Source organism: Phycodurus eques, chromosome 13 (genome assembly GCF_024500275.1).
Source record: "Phycodurus eques isolate BA_2022a chromosome 13, UOR_Pequ_1.1, whole genome shotgun sequence".
Classification (NCBI taxonomy): domain Eukaryota; kingdom Metazoa; phylum Chordata; class Actinopteri; order Syngnathiformes; family Syngnathidae; genus Phycodurus; species Phycodurus eques.
Genome location: NC_084537.1, coordinates 21,219,290 through 21,234,960, shown reverse-complemented (window position 1 = coordinate 21,234,960; position 15,671 = coordinate 21,219,290). Strand labels below are relative to the sequence as shown.

Sequence of the window (15,671 nt, the reverse complement as noted above, 5' to 3'; positions counted from 1 at the left end):
ACATCACTCCCATGCGGAGCCTACATCAGGTTGCTTGTCTGTTCCAAGAAAAAGACCAGAGGTGACAAAGGTATTCACATCGTGTACTTAAATAAAAGTAGAGATACTTGTGGGAAAAAATAAAAACTGGTAGAAGTGCTGAATATCTTGCTTCTCCCAATCTGAGGCCATTGTTATTAATGCTCCCTGGTTCAACTTTCCTCCATTTTTGGTAAGTGGGAAGAAAGTGAGAACTGAATCCCGGAACTGAATGTGATTAATTATGAGGTGTGTCAGAAAGGTTGCAGGACCGGTGTCACGGGGACGTACTGAAAGATGCGCGAGTCATCACGGGTGATGACTTTCCCTACCAAGTGTGGTCTCACACTCTACTCGTTGCGTGACAACCTGACACAGCATGTGGGGGGGGAAAAGTTGAGGAGAGCTCAGGTCACAGCGATTACACTGAAGGGGGAAAATTGATATTTTGAGTTTGAACTATAGCTTTGGTGAAACCAGTCCTGGAACCTTTCGGACACACCTCGTAATCCACATCAATGAGTCATAATTTGTGCGTTTGAGAGGGTATTCCTCGAGCGCGCCATAAAGAGTCCCAACTCCCTAATACGTAGCCGGGCAGACATTTGCTCACACAATGCAGGGAAGCAGTTATCCGATTGTTTCCTTCCCATAATGAAGCCAGCAGGTATGAAGGAACAGGAGACGGAGAGTCCTATCGCGCCTCGGGGACCGGCGCTCTGTGAGAAGATCCTGCCGACACCTGCCCCGTTAACACCGGCGACCCCTGCCACTTCCCCCAGTCGGACCCCCCGCTGATGATCGGCCGACGCTGCTTTGTGTTCTGAGATTTAATGCCGACACTTGTGCTTTGAGGAAACGGTCCTGATTGTCTGCCTACATATATTTGGGAGGAGGCTGTCGTAATTGCCAGTTTTCACGCAACAAGCATGTTCATTTGTTACATAATAGCGACAATGAACAGAACACATGGAATTATGTCTCTTATGTAATTTAACCTAACGTAGTTTAAAGGCCACCTGGGCCGCTTATCTAGATTTTACAGTAGTTTCCTATATGTGTCAATAAAGTCACAATTCTCTAGCAGTCAAAATATCAGGTGTTTGAGCAAGAATCCTGTTGATTTGGAATGAGGTCCAAATCTTATAGCATGTGAAATGTTAACTCAACGGTAGGTGTCTAGCATATAACCAATCTTCCTCTACAGAGAAAGTTGCTGTATTTTTTACATGAGATCTGAATCTAGCGGAATGTCAAGTATCAACCAAGTATGAGTAAATTCATTGTCAGTATTGCGCACTCAGTGTCAACCTTCTTTTTGCAAACTACTGAACAATTTACTGGCCTGTATCGAGACCAAGAATATTATTTCTTTTGAGCGAGATCCAAATCCGGTGTCCGAGCGAGAAGCTCATTGATTTTGAATGAATTTCAAACCCAGCGGAATGCCAAATATCAACCAAACGTTTGTGTTAACTGTCTGTGTCTAGAACTCAGCAAGAACCCTATTGCCTTCTGAAGGAGATCCAAATCCAGCTCAATGTCAAATCTCAATTACTATAAGTACAATTAAGATCAATGGCAGTGTCAAGCACTCATTTGCACAGAAAAATTTAAACTCCAGTAATTTATTTCAAATTTCAGGCCCCGTGTGAGCACATCAGAGCAAGAGCCACATTGATGTTGAATGTTATCCGACCCAAGATGGGAGATGTAGCTTACGTCTAATGGGAAATTGGTCGGTTAATTTTGAGTACTCTGCCAGTCACGGTTTTCTGTATTGATGCATTGAAATTTAACCCATCAAAATGTTCCTGCCAAAAATAACCCAAAAGTGCATTTTCAGTTTGGGACCGTAAAACCTCTCTCACCGAAATAATGAGGGCGAAATATGATGTTATAACACAAGCAAAAACCGCGGCACCATCCGGAGGGCTGCATTGGGAACCAGCATCCACAAAAGCTCGTTTCAGCCGATGCTTCGGAAAGTGATCAAGCTCTATCCGTAGCGACTTCTTTATACTTCACGTTGGAGCTGTGTTACAGCCATAATGCTCCTCAAACCGCCGCTGAACTGCAGAAAAACGTTTTGCCAGGCTGCAATTTTTCAACGCTGCTCTGTCAATTGGCAAACCACGGTCAAGGTAATGATACAAAAACTTAAACCCCTTAGCTCTCAATTTCTTGAAGTGACTGACAAAAAATCATATTTGGTGCACGAGTGCCAGGAAACCTTCCATTTTCTTACGGGATCACCTAAGAACCGTTGCTCCAACCAGTCCAGTCCTGTCCATCAACTTGAAGCACATCAAAGCCAGCGAATGTGACACAGACAGGAATCTCAGAGAGAGGCCACTCTTGGGAAGGGAAAGAGGGGTGCGTTCTCAGCCACCATCACCCCCCCTCTCTCTCCCAGGCAGGAGGCAGGATTTGTGAAGATAGCACACAAGTGGCACAACAAGGCACAAGGATGCATCACTCACTGACGTTTTAAGGCCTTTCATTTGCTGTGATGTGTTCTTTTATACAACACGGACAGACCTCCAAGTAAAAAGAGTGATTACATGACCCCATGTCATGTACTGGAACACTGCAGTTCACAAGGCATCCAAAATCACAGCGGTAAGGCCAAAGGCGACGCCGCAGCCGGTCAAGGGCGGTGGCTGTAAAAAGCCAATACAAACACGCGCTTCATCCCAGCCAGTCATTCTTTTCGGATCCCTTCCTTTCCCCCGAGCAGTTGCATTTCTTGATGCGTTATGGTATCGATAGGTTAACAGTCACATATTTATAACTTAGGAGCTAAGCTATAAAGCAGCATTTTTGCGTTCTTTGGCAAAGATGTTGTATTTTCCAAAATAATATCCTCTTTTTTTTCCCCACGGCTGCTTAGGAAATCAACGTAAAATCAATGGGATGAGGCTCTGATGTCATTCGCTATTGTGCAATTGTAGCTCATGTCACATCATTAACATCTTCCTCGCATTGTTTTTTTTTTTTTTTTGTTCCAGCCACAAACTCGGTACGGAGCGATGATAGATTCATTGCCTGAATACCCAAAAGCATCAAGACGAAGGTTTAGGAATTCAGTCTGACTGACATAATTATATTATTTATTAGAAGTGTTTTACTGTAATCATAATAATAATATAGTTTTACCTCTGGTTCTGATATAGAACTTTTTGTTTTGTCTTGTTGTCCAAAAATAATAAGGCTTGCTCTCTTTGATGATGCGATGTTAATGGCTCAACTAGCTTTTTTTTTTTTTTGGCTTCCCGAAAAGTGCCGCTTTTGGAGATGTGAGGTTTCCGCCTGACGCCAGCGATATACAGAATACAGTTTCGATTTACGACAAGCTTGAAATTTCCCACAATGTTTGCGTCACTTGAGTCTCATTTGGAAGAAATCCAAGCCGTGGTGTTTTGTTGCGGTTCGTCTCAGTGTAGGAAGTGTCGGGAATTCTCTGAAGACGCGTTAACAAATGCCTGTCGCCTTATCAGGGAAGAAGCTTGTTTAGTTTGGCAACATCCTCGTATTCTGCAACGTGTCATGGCAGAGGAAGGCCATATTTCTTCACCTCTACACACCATTCTCAATGGGTTTGGAGGACGGCCTTTTAGAAGTAAATGTGTGCATTTGAGAATACTGCTCAAAGTTTCAGCGATTGTGAGATAATGTGGGTGCTTTGTAGGGGTGTAATGGCACGCCCAAAACCACAAATTGGTACATACCTTGGTTATAGGCTTCAGTTTACACTGAGTATAGTTTACATTGAGTACAGTAAAGGAACAAAATTGCAAATAGCAACGTGCCAGTCTTTTGCAATAACCGAAACACATTTAATGACATTTAAAATGAAACAAATACATTGAAATCGTCTAATAAATGAAAGCTTCTAAATTAAAATAAAAAATAAATGTTTACAATGAAATAAAAAGAGATAATTAATCATATATACCAAAGTATTTTCGTTAAAGGAAAGTGTAGTTTGTCTTGACAGTAACGCTTTGAACAGTGTGGATTATTATGACACTAAAACAACACATGTTTATTAACGCTGCTTTGTTTGCTTAGCACCCGCTTACCTGTACAGCAACCCTTCTTCCTAATTACATTCCTGTGACCAATAAAGCGGGGTACACACATGACGTTTTTGTTTTTCTTAACATCGGAACCCGATTTTTAAAATGTGAACGACCCCACACATAACTGGGAAGAAATCGCAATGCTCTCTTGTTGTGTGTGGCGGACTCAAGATAACCATTACCGTGTCAGTGCCACATTCTGGTGTGAGAGGGTCCTTCAAAGTGGAAATACTATTACAGATTTTGTACGATTGTTAGGATAGAGCATGTATATTAGCCAGATGGGTGACGCTAAATTGTGAGTTTCGACATTTTTAATGTGAAGAGGTCTAGTCAGGTGGCAGGCCTCAAGCGCGACTGTCTTTCCATATTTAATGTAAATACGCACGCACACACCGATTTCTAACATCTTAACCGATTTTTAAAACGTGTGAGACCCTACACGATGAGAAAGTATTTAGCAAGTGTGTACTGTGCTTACTGCTTTTATAGTGTCGTGCAAACAAGATGATCAATATAGTACATCACACGCATAGCAATGTTGGCTGTAGTACAATGACTGACCTGTGAGAGGCAGCGTTGTGCCACCGGGTATCCAGATTGCCAGAAAATACAAAGAAGAAGAAATAGCGGAAGCTAGCCTAAACGTTAGCTGTTTAGCAACAGCGCAAGCTAGGGCTGGGCTATATATCTTAAAATTGTTTTTTGTGTCGCATTTTGATACGCTTGGAATTTTTATGCGCGAAAGGCAACAGTGAGGGGAACGGACATTATTTCCAGACCCATCAACTGTTGGTGACCAAAGAAAGTGAACTCCATCTTCAAAAAAACACCCTGAAAACTCTTCTTTAAGCCAAGAGTTATAGAACAACATATCTGTTTTAAACATTAACCCGTGTCTTCGGAGGGATTCAAAATGTAGAAACGCTCTCGCGCTAACGTTGCGATTTGAAGCCACCGTCCAAAGACCAGCAGGCCCACAAGGATTTTTTTTTTAGTGGAGGCATCAGCCATTGTGGTTCTCTACCCATTTATGAGCATTGTAAAGTTATTTGCTTGCATCCACCACCTCTACAAAAGGTAACAGTTGCGAAAAGCCTAGTCAGGGGTCTCGGGTGCCACGACAACAGACACTGTCACGTTTTGGCCACGCAGGAGACCCCCGCCGAGCGGCCACGTCAGATTCCCCGTCCGTTTGACACAGTTTCCACAGCGGATATCACCCAATGCCCCCCTTTTGCGTGACACGCAAGCTTGCTGCGAGAACTTTTATGATGTTTTCACACATCATAAAATCCTTGTGCCCTGCATAGTATCGCCACGTCCCTGCAGGGAGATAATAAAACGAGCCAATTGTTTCAAGATAACCGGACTCGATTAGGTTTTTATTGCCAGTTTGCCGTCCCCCTCAGGAATTGGGATAACATTAACCTCTTTGGAATGAAAAGTATTTGATAAACGAATATAAAGTATGCCTGCTGATAAGAATGCACTGTGTTCACCCATTTGGGAAGCGGTATGTGATCATCTGGGTGACTACGTTTTCACCTGTTTATAATTCTCTGAAATGATCATATAAAAGCTAAACTCTCAATATATATTGTACGAGGACGTTCATTTGAATTTCTGAGAATTTAATTGAGCAGCCTCAAGGGTGCGTGTCGAGTTATTGCATCTCCCATTGCACATCAGCTGCTTTTCATTTCAACAGCTATCGTTTAAAGGAGGACGTCCGTATTATAGATTTGACTTTTTAATTGCTTGTACACAAATCATTAAGTCTCTGGTGTGTGTCCGACCCCCAGCCCAAGTGTCAAATTCAACAACCAAGTACATTTTCTTTGAACTGCCTATTTCCCAAAATGTTTAAGTGAGCGATGCACAGTGTGTCGACTACACATTATACCGCCCTCAAGCCGTGTTTCTCTGACCGTGATTTTATAATTACGCTGAGTGAAGATCGGCCGTTTTCAAGTGAGCACCCGGCCTGTTGAATGAAGTGCTGCCTCCACAAGTGAAAATCCAATGTCTGTCTTTATTGTTGCTCACCTTGTTCAACACGCCTTCTCTTGGTAACAACAGCCATACTCACGGTCGTGAATTTCCAAAGTTTCAAGTTGCTAAATAAACACTTTGAGGTGATTTCGACAGCTGTTGCAAATTCTCAATTTCTTGAAGTGACTGAAACAAAAACACTATGTGGTGCACAAGTGCCAGGACACCTTCCATTTACAGACCAATGGCCCCGGAATGATCCGCCAAAACACTTTTAGGTCCAGGGGAACAGAGAACTTGTTCACACATACCAGGGACCCTGGTGTGTGTGGCGGGGCAAAATCTCTAAACTTGTAATTAAAACATATATAAAACATATTTTTTAAGGACATATATAAAACATATATATATGTCCTTAAAAAATATATTCTAAAAATCTAAAAACATTTTAGGAGCCTTAGTCTAGACTTATTTTATTTTTTTAATATTATTTATATTTTTCCATTATCTTATGAAGCACCCCATAATGTAAAGAATTAAAAGTTTTTTAAAAAATATGTAACGTAAAACTGGTTTTCATCTCTCACTTTGCAATAGTCACCCCCAAAAAAGTTTTTGAGAAAAAAAAAAAGTGTCTGATTCTAATAGTTGCACTAAATATTGGCTGAATAGTCAATAATTGTGTTGTGGTGTGTCCTTTTTTTTTTTTTATCATTAACAGCATACTAAAATTGAAAGAATCTGCAGTTTGTGATACTGGATGGTCTCTGTGACAAATTACGGACAAAAGTGATCTAATGTGTTAAGCACTGTACACAAACATGAACACACACAACATTGCGGAGCAACCATGTCAGAATCTGTTCGTCAATCACATGAGATCGTCTTTATGGGCATTTAGACAATTTAATTCATCTGAGATGCTCTTTAGGGCGGCACGGTGGCCGACTGGTTAGAGCGTCAGCCTCACAGTTCTGAGGACCCGGGTTCAATCCCCGGCCCTGACTGTGTGGAGTTTGCATGTCCTCCCCGTGCCTGTGTGGGTTTTTTCCGGGCACTCCGGTTTCCTCCCACATCCCAAAAAACATGCATTAATTGGAGACTCTAAATTCCCCATAGGTGTGACTGTGACTGTGAGTGCGAATGGTTGTCTGTTTGTATGTGCCCTGCGATTGGCTGGCAACCAGTTCAGGGTGTACCCCGCCTCCTGCCCGATGACAACTGGGATAGGCTCCAGCACGCCCGCGACCCGAGTGAGGAGAAGCGGCTCAGAAAATGGATGGATGGATGGATGCTCTTTAGGTTCCTTGGTTTTGGTTAACAACGGAGTTCAAATGGGCTGAGCAGTTAAATGCATGGCTGCCGTATTAGTCAGGCAGTCGTTTCAAAACACCATTTATCTTCAATACATTTCAAATTTTTAACAACTCGTCACCTCTGAAGTGCTCAAGATAAGAAAGAGAACTCGTCCAAAGGTCTTACTTACACTATCTCAGCTCACTTCATGCTATTGAATCCTCTTTTCTTTTTTTTCTTTTTTGTTGTTGTCATTGTAAATTGAGCTTTGGCTCACACATGACTTTGAGGGAAAATGTAAATCCGATAAAGTTTTTTCAGCGCATTTTTTGAGACAAAATGTTGGCCTACCTGGTAGGTGCATTACTCAGCTTTTCCTCAATTATAATCACATTTTACTTGACATCTTAATGTAAACCTTGGGCGGGGGCGAGTTTACGCAGTTTGGGAGTGTAACTCACAGGAGAGTTTCCTTGAGGGGGAGAACCAGATTGAGGGTACCTCGACTGGAAGATGTGGAGGGGTTTGTGGGAAAATGTATTATGGTCGGGTGAACAAAAAGTAGGACTTTTTGGCCATAATTCCAAACACAACACTGCTCTTTAGCAAAAGGAACACCATACTGTACCTACAGTGAAGCCTCGTGGCGGCAGCATCATGCTCTCACTTTGAATCTGAAATGTAGGCAAATAAAGCAATAAATAAATATTAACAAAATAAAGTCACAATGTTGTGAGGAGAAAAACAATTGTAATTTGAATGACAAAATTGTGTAATTTTATGAGAAAAAAAGTTGTAAATTTCTGGCAAAAAGGAAAGTAATTTTAGACAATTTTGTAATATTAAAAAATTAAATTGTAATATAAGATAAAAATGTAAGAAAAAAATTAAAAGAGAAAGTTTTATGACAAAATGTGCAATTTAATGACAAAATTGTGATGTTAAGAAAAAATATATATATAGTCATATTTTTGGAGTTACAGTCACACTATTATGAAACAAATAACCCTAATCCTAACCCTAATTTCTTTCTGGAAATAGTACAACTTTATTTTTGGGGAAATGACTTTCTAGTAATATTACAACTTTATTCTCTTCATATTACCACTTTGTCTTTGTAATACGATTATTTTTTTCTTGTAAAGTGTACACCTCTAAGCTAGTAACGTTAAAACAATACTAGAAGTAAGTAATAATTTTAAGAGAAAAAAAATGAAATTTGTTTGAGATGAAAGGGCTAATATTAAGAAAATAAAGTTGTAATAATATGTATCATATTAATATTCAAATTACACCAAATTGTCTTAAAAGGTTAAAAAACGAATACCTACTTTAAGATGAGAACTGTCAAGCATATGGTCAAGTTACATTTCAGTCAAAGTTTGTCTTTTGGCGAATAAACAACGATTATCAAGGGATATTCCAGGGCGGAGCTGCGTACATTACGCATGGAGGTCGGGGAGGGCGTGATGAGGAGAAGCACCCCGATGCCCTCTGGCAGGATGCGAGCTCACGTTTTGCCTGGCGACGATGAGGAAACAACAACAGAAGGAACGACTATCAGCCGGCACCACGTGACCAGAGAGAGAGGAAGCGATCAACTACGGAAGTCACACGGTAGCGATGGAGCTGCAGTCGATGTCATCCCGTTCGGGGCGACATGGTGGTCTGCAAGCCGTGAACCCATTTGAACTCTGCTGCGAGCCAAAACAGCAGCACCCTGGCCAAACAGTCTCTCAGGTGTGAAAACATGTCAACGAGTTCCCTGCCCAATGTTGAAGTTTGTCTAATTATGTAATTGTTTCAATTTGTTTCTTTAAGGCTTTACGCTCTTAAAATGTAAATTTTTATGACGCTTAAAGGATTTGTGATTTCATTTTGTAAAAATGACAACCTTTTTCTCAAAATGGTTCGGTTAATCCAAAGAAAAGTTTTGGTCGAAATAAATGAATATTTTTTCGAAAAATCTCATAAAATCACCAGTGTTTTCTTAAAAGATGGCGCTAAAACACTTTTTTTGTCTAAGTGAATGAAGCTCCTCAACTCAGTTCAATTAAGTTCCTTACCACCAAGTTGCCACAAGATAGCGCCAAAGCAATACTATCATGCCCTTGGTCTCGGTGAGTTGCAGGTTGAGTAAATGTATTTTCTCTCTCATCTATTTTCTGAAATCCTCCATCTTGTTTCCGTTTCATTTTCCTGCCAATAGAGACGGAGGACATGCTGTACAGTATTTGTTTTTGATGTGCTCTTCAGCGGGAGGACCCACTGGAGCAATTAATAAAATGAGTTGTCCCACCCCACCTCCCACCCCCAGCTTGTCACAGGCGGTTTTGCGGGTCGCTGCGTTTTCAGAGTGGTCGGCGCTCCTCCGCCTTAAACCTTTCGCTCTGTTCGCTCAAAAATGTGGGGATTTATTTGGAAGAAATTCCAAGTTTAATGAGAATTAACGGGTGATATTCAGAGGGGGAAAAAAATCTAATTTTGACAAGAAAACAGAAAATCTCATTTTACAATAAAGATTTGAATTTAAACAAAAATTTAATTCTCTCATGAAATCTCTAAAATAATGAAATAATAATAAAATAATAGAATAAAGATCAACTTTTAAGGATTTTTTTCCCAATGAAGTCTTAATATTGCACGGGGGAAATGACATAATTTAATACTTTTTTTGCAGGGGTAGATTTATCAGAAGAATCATTTTACAAGAATAAATTGGTAATATCAGGGAAATTCAAAAGTTTTGTAAATTGCAGTAGTACAGTGGGAAATTCTGTAACTTATGGGGGAAAAGAAAGTTGGAACTTCAATAGAAAACAAGTTTAAGTTTTACGAGAATAAACCTTTCCAAGAAAAAAGTCATAATCTTACAAAAAGTTGGAACTTTCATATAAAAACATGGTGGTGTTAAGTCTTTTAAGCTTTGATTGTGGAAATTTCGTGGAATTCACAAGTAGAAATTTTTGATACGTTCATAGACAGAGAAGAAAGTCATAAAGTTCATCTTTTAATTCCAGGGGTCGCTAAAGAGTACGACATGTATCAAAGCTTGAGTCATAGAGACATTTACTACACGGACTCCTTTAAGCGTGACCGCACACGCGCACGTGCTAATCAATCCCACGACACGTGCGTCTAGCAAATTGTCGGCTTTCGTGTCCAGCGGCTGCCGTCCCGTCCTCACTCTCGCTCGCTCCCTCCCTCGTCGGAGTCAGGGAAGGGGGTCCAGGTGCAAGCGACTGCTCCTTTCTCAAGAGTTGATGTTTCACCTCGTTTCGCTGCGGTGTGCGCCGACCGACACGACACGTAATCATTCTTTAGCGCTCATCCTTGCGGTTAATGAGTGACTGCCTTTGTTCTGGCCTCTCATACCAATTGATTCTTTTGCACTTGAAAACAACTGTCAATGAAATGTATGTAAAAGTTGACGTGCTAATTTGCACTTTTTGAAACATCGACAGGGTTTAAAAAAGTTTTCTACAAGTTGTGGAGTTTACTGGGAGATGCTGGGTGTGGGGCGGTCTTTTCAATTTCTCATGAATTCAGCGTGGCCCTTTCAGTTTTTAAAGCCCGCCCACTGACCATTATCAGCCAGCAGGCCTTAAATACACCGCTGCTCGCTTTTTGTCTGAACACACACACACGGGTGCGCACAGAATTTCCAACCACACACCACCATGAGGGAGTTCAAGAGCAAGGCGTTCTGGAGGGCCGTCCTGGCCGAGCTGGTGGGCATGACCCTCTTCATCTTCCTCAGCATCGCGGCGGCCATCGGCAAGCCCGGCGATCCGGGTCAGGAGGTCAAGGTGTCGCTAGCCTTCGGGCTGGCCATCGCCACGCTGGCGCAGAGCCTGGGCCACATCAGCGGCGCCCACCTCAACCCGGCCGTCACGCTGGGCATGCTCGCCAGCTGCCAGATCAGCGTGTTCCGGGCCGTCATGTACGTCGTGGCCCAGCTGCTGGGCTCGGCCCTCGCCAGTGGCATTCTGTACGGAGCCCGGCCCGCCGCCACTGACGAGCTGGGCCTCAATAAGGTAAAACGTTTGAATTTCAAAAGCCAAAAGTTTGGATTTCATGCATTTGCAATGTATCGGGGGTAAGGGGGGGGGGGGGGGGGGCAACCTTTTATAGCAAGAGAATACAGAAAATCCTATTGGAATAAATAATCGATTCAATGATAGTTAATTTTCCACATTTTCCAAGGATATTATAATGTGCTCATAACTGCAGAAAGAGGCTTGTATTTAAAATTAGTACATCCACATTTTATTTTACAAATCAATTCCTACATTTTTTACAAATAATAATTGTACTAAAAATGTTGAGTAGAAAGTCCTAATATGACAAATACGGAATGGTACTATTAAGTAAATTAAGTTTTTGATTTCATGAGGGGGGGGAAAGCAACCTTCCAAGAAAAAAAAGTTATAATTTTACCAGAAATTTTTGTTTTTGATTTTAATGAGAAAAAAGTCACAACTTTATCAGAAATAGGTAATATAACAAAGGATAAAGTTAATCATCTTATGAGACAAAAAAGTGGTAATACTGTATTAGGAGAATAAAGTCACTGTAGTATGAGAAAAAGTAATAATTTTAGAAGAATTTTTGTAACTATGAGAGAAAAAAGTACTCATTTTACAAGAAAATAAGAGACATTTACAAGATTTTTTTTTTTTTATTTTAGGGGAAAGTTAGAGACAAAAGGTTAGCATTTTACGAGAATTATTTTTTGTGAATTTTCTTAACTGCACGTGTCATGATTTTGCGGGAGTGTTAATGTTAAGATTATAACATTTTCATTTCGCAAGACATTGCTAAAATTAAAAGAATAAAGTCGTAATATTAGGAGAGAGATAAATATTTTTTGAGTATGTGAAAAATGTTTTAATTTTACAGGATTTGATTTACCTTAAAATAAAAAAGTTGTCCTTGTATAAGGAAAAAAAGGCATCATTCCACCAGATTTTTCTTTTTACCAGAAAATTTGTTATTTTGCGTGACAAAAAAAGAGGTCAGAACGTATGAAACTAAAATCATAACATTACTGGAAAAAAAGTTAAAAGTAACTATGAAAACGAAGTCATGCTTACTATAGTGTGCAACCTATGGCCCATGGGCCGTATATGGCCCCCCCAGAGCGTTTGAGCCGGCCTATGAGTGTGGCCTTCGTTCCCAAGCCATGCTGTTATTACTTTTTCGAGCAACTAATGAGTTACAAGTCCCTGATACTTCTGCAGCCGCTAATATCAGCATCTGGCAAGGCGAGATAGCTGCACTCTGCGTACATTATTAGAAACAACACGAGAAACCCTCTAACTGGCTTTTTTTCTTTTCAGCTGAGCGGCATCACCCCCAGCCAAGGCGTGGGCATCGAGCTACTGGCAACCTTCCAGCTGGTGCTGTGTGTCATCGCCGTGACTGATAAAAGGCGACGCGACATCACCGGCTCGGCGCCATTGGCCATCGGACTCTCCGTGTGCCTGGGACACTTGGCGGCGGTGAGTTTGTGGTACCCAGCGTGCATTGCTCTTCTCGAGGGAAACGCGCATTTTGACGCTTAATGTTTTGTGTCTGTGTGTGTGATCGGTGATTCCAGATCAGCTACACCGGCTGCGGAATCAATCCCGCGCGCACCTTCGGTCCAGCTTTAATCCTGAACGACTTCAGCAACCACTGGGTACGTGAGACAGTAAAATCACATGTGCAAATCTAGCTTTAATTACTACTATTTCGTGACGCTTGTAACATTTTGCGCTGCATCAGAATCGACCATAATTCATCGACTGCACGTTTACAGGCTATATGAGATAGTAAAGTCACATGTTCCATATGTGCAAATCACAAGTCAAGTTTTAATTCTTACTATTTCTTTTTGTTATACTTGCCCTTTTTTGAACTTCTCCATCAGAATTAAACCTAGTTAATCCATCCCAGGTTTACCGGTTACATGAAACAGTAAAATCGTACGTGCCATGCTTGCTCACCACTTATCAAGCTTTAATTGTTACTATTATGCTATGCTTTTTTTTTTTTTTTTATGTCTTCGTCAGAATCGACCTGAGTTAAGCCACTGAAGGTCTCCTGGGTACGTAGTATCGTAAAATAACATGATGCATGTGAGTGCATTGCAAGTTAAGCTTTAATTCTTAATATTATTTTTCCACTTTTCAAACCTCTGCATCACAATTGAGCCTAGTAAATCCCCCCCAGGCTTACTGGGTACACTAAGTAGTAAAATCACATGTGTCACGCTTGTAATTCACTGAAGGTCTCTTTTAGTAAAATAACGTGCCACATGTGCACATCGCAAATCAAGCATTAATTATCACCATTACTTTGTCACGCTTGCTACATTTGCATGAAAATTGACCCCAGTGAATCCACTGCAGGTGTACTGGGTGGGGCCCATGTGCGGCGGCGTGGCGGCGGCCCTCGTGTACGACTTCCTCTTGTCGCCCAAGTTTGACAACTTCCCCGAACGCATCCGGGTGCTGGTGAGTGGCCCCGTGGACGACTACGACGTTAACGGCGGCAACGACGCCTCCACCGTGGAGATGGCAACGAAATAGTCGGCCGAGCATGCAGCTTGCCGCGCATGTTTATACGCCGCTTTAAAAAGAAAGAAAGAAAGCTGTTTGTTTTAGCGGAATTTTATCTGGAAGCTGCAAGAGTCTTATTTGTAGCTCACGCACACACACACACACACATACACACACGCTGTACCTTCAATGTTGCAAAAAGCTTATCAGCGTGTGTTGAAAATGTTCTCCCATTATCAGTATTCTATGTTGTGCCATTATTTTGTATACATGAATGTGCTTTGATCACTTTTGTCCGTATGTTATTGAAATGTCACTTTTTTAAAGAAATTAAACACTTGTTGTTTCACTTGAACCTCTTGGTTGTTGTTGTTTTAATAGCATTTAAGGACAGTGTTGTAGTTGTAACGGGGGTAATAAAATCACATGCAAGTCAAGCTTTAAGCATTATCACAGTTACGTGTTACGCTTGAACTTTAAGAACCTTCTGAGTACTCCTATCCCGGTGAATTCACAGATAATACTAGGTACGTGAAATAATAAACTAGCCTTGTCCACGCATGCACGTAACAAGTCAAGCTTTAATTATTATGATTATTTTGTTACTCTTGCAACTTTTTGAACTCCTACCTGAGAATCAACCCCAGTTAATCCACTGCAAGTCTACTTAGTATGCGCGATAGTAAAATCACATGACCCACAGTTGCAAGTCAAGCTTTAATTCTTATTATTTTTGTTGTGCTTTCTATTTGGAATTCTTGCATCAGAATGGAGCACAGTTAATCCACTGCAGGTTTACTGGGTATGTGAGATAGTAAAACTACCCCCCCCCCCCCCAAAAAAAAAAAAAGAATACTTTTTTCAACTATTAACATCCATTTTTTCTCATTTATGAGGGCTTGGCTTCTATATTTAAACTGCATATGTTGGTGCTGACTATATGGTGTAAACTCTGTACAGACTTTGAGACAACAAAATCAACCTCTACTAAACGGTTAGCATTCGCGATTAGCATTAGCTAACGATGACCACATTTGGTCAAATAAAAAGAAAATGCTGACTACCATTCAGCTCACTCATACATCATGGTGTATGTACATTACTAATAGTGTCTTAAGAATCACTTACAGAAGCTTCTCTCTCGTTTTTAGCCAAGTTTATCAGTGCCTCAACACTGCGTCCGTCGGCAATAAATGTGCGTGTGAAACATTGGTTCCGGCGGAGCAAAGATGTTTCCGGGAGGAACTTTATTTTGGGGGGCGGGCCGGAGAAGCTTTGAGGCAGAAATTCTGCCTCGACGTATTTTCAAGGTCGATTTAGACGAGTTATTCGATTTTTTTTTCCCCCCAGCCATAATTACATGAAAATCAAGCATGAATTATTATTGTTACGCTATGCTTTCGTGCACATCACAAGTCACGCTTTGCTTATTATTAACATCATTTTGTTCCACTTGCAAGTTTTTGAAACCCTGTATGAGAATTGAGTCTACTTAGTAGATGCAAGGGATTGTCAAATCCCAACTCAATCTATAATTATTATTTTGTTATACTTGCACACACATCACAGGTCTTTAATGGTTATTATGTTTTTAACGGCTGCATCAGAATCAACTCCGGTTGATCTACTGCAGATCTACAGGAAAGGTAAGACAGTAAAATCACATACAAGTCAAGCATTTATTATTATTATTTCATTAAGCGTACAACTTATTTCAACCCCTGTATCAGAG

General features: G+C 40.9%; 1 protein-coding gene across 2 annotated transcripts; it reads left to right on the top strand.

Annotated features, from left to right (window-relative positions):
* Positions 1 to 10,594: 10,594 nt before the first annotated feature.
* Positions 10,595 to 14,294, top strand: LOC133411918 (aquaporin-1-like). 2 transcript variants are annotated; one of them, XM_061694734.1, is made up of 5 exons: positions 10,595 to 11,431; positions 12,737 to 12,898; positions 12,997 to 13,077; positions 13,451 to 13,485; positions 13,790 to 13,878. In XM_061694734.1, the coding sequence occupies exons 1-4, from the start codon at positions 11,075 to 11,077 to the stop codon at positions 13,472 to 13,474; spliced, it is 624 nt and encodes a 207-aa protein (XP_061550718.1). In that variant the 5' UTR covers positions 10,595 to 11,074; the 3' UTR covers positions 13,475 to 13,485; positions 13,790 to 13,878. The 2 variants fall into 2 exon arrangements, with proteins under 2 accessions (XP_061550718.1, XP_061550717.1); XM_061694733.1 differs by lacking the exon at positions 13,451 to 13,485 and having other exon boundaries at positions 10,597 to 11,431; positions 13,790 to 14,294.
* The last annotated feature ends 1,377 nt before the right edge of the window (positions 14,295 to 15,671 follow it).

Coding starts and splice junctions, on each gene's coding strand:
- LOC133411918 (XM_061694733.1), top strand. CDS start 11,075: ATGAGGGAGTTCAAGAGCAAGGCGTTCTGGAGGGCCGTCCTGGCCGAG. Junction 11,432..12,736: donor ACGAGCTGGGCCTCAATAAG/GTAAAACGTTTG, acceptor TTTTCTTTTCAG/CTGAGCGGCATCACCCCCAG. Junction 13,078..13,789: donor ACGACTTCAGCAACCACTGG/GTACGTGAGACA, acceptor AATCCACTGCAG/GTGTACTGGGTGGGGCCCAT.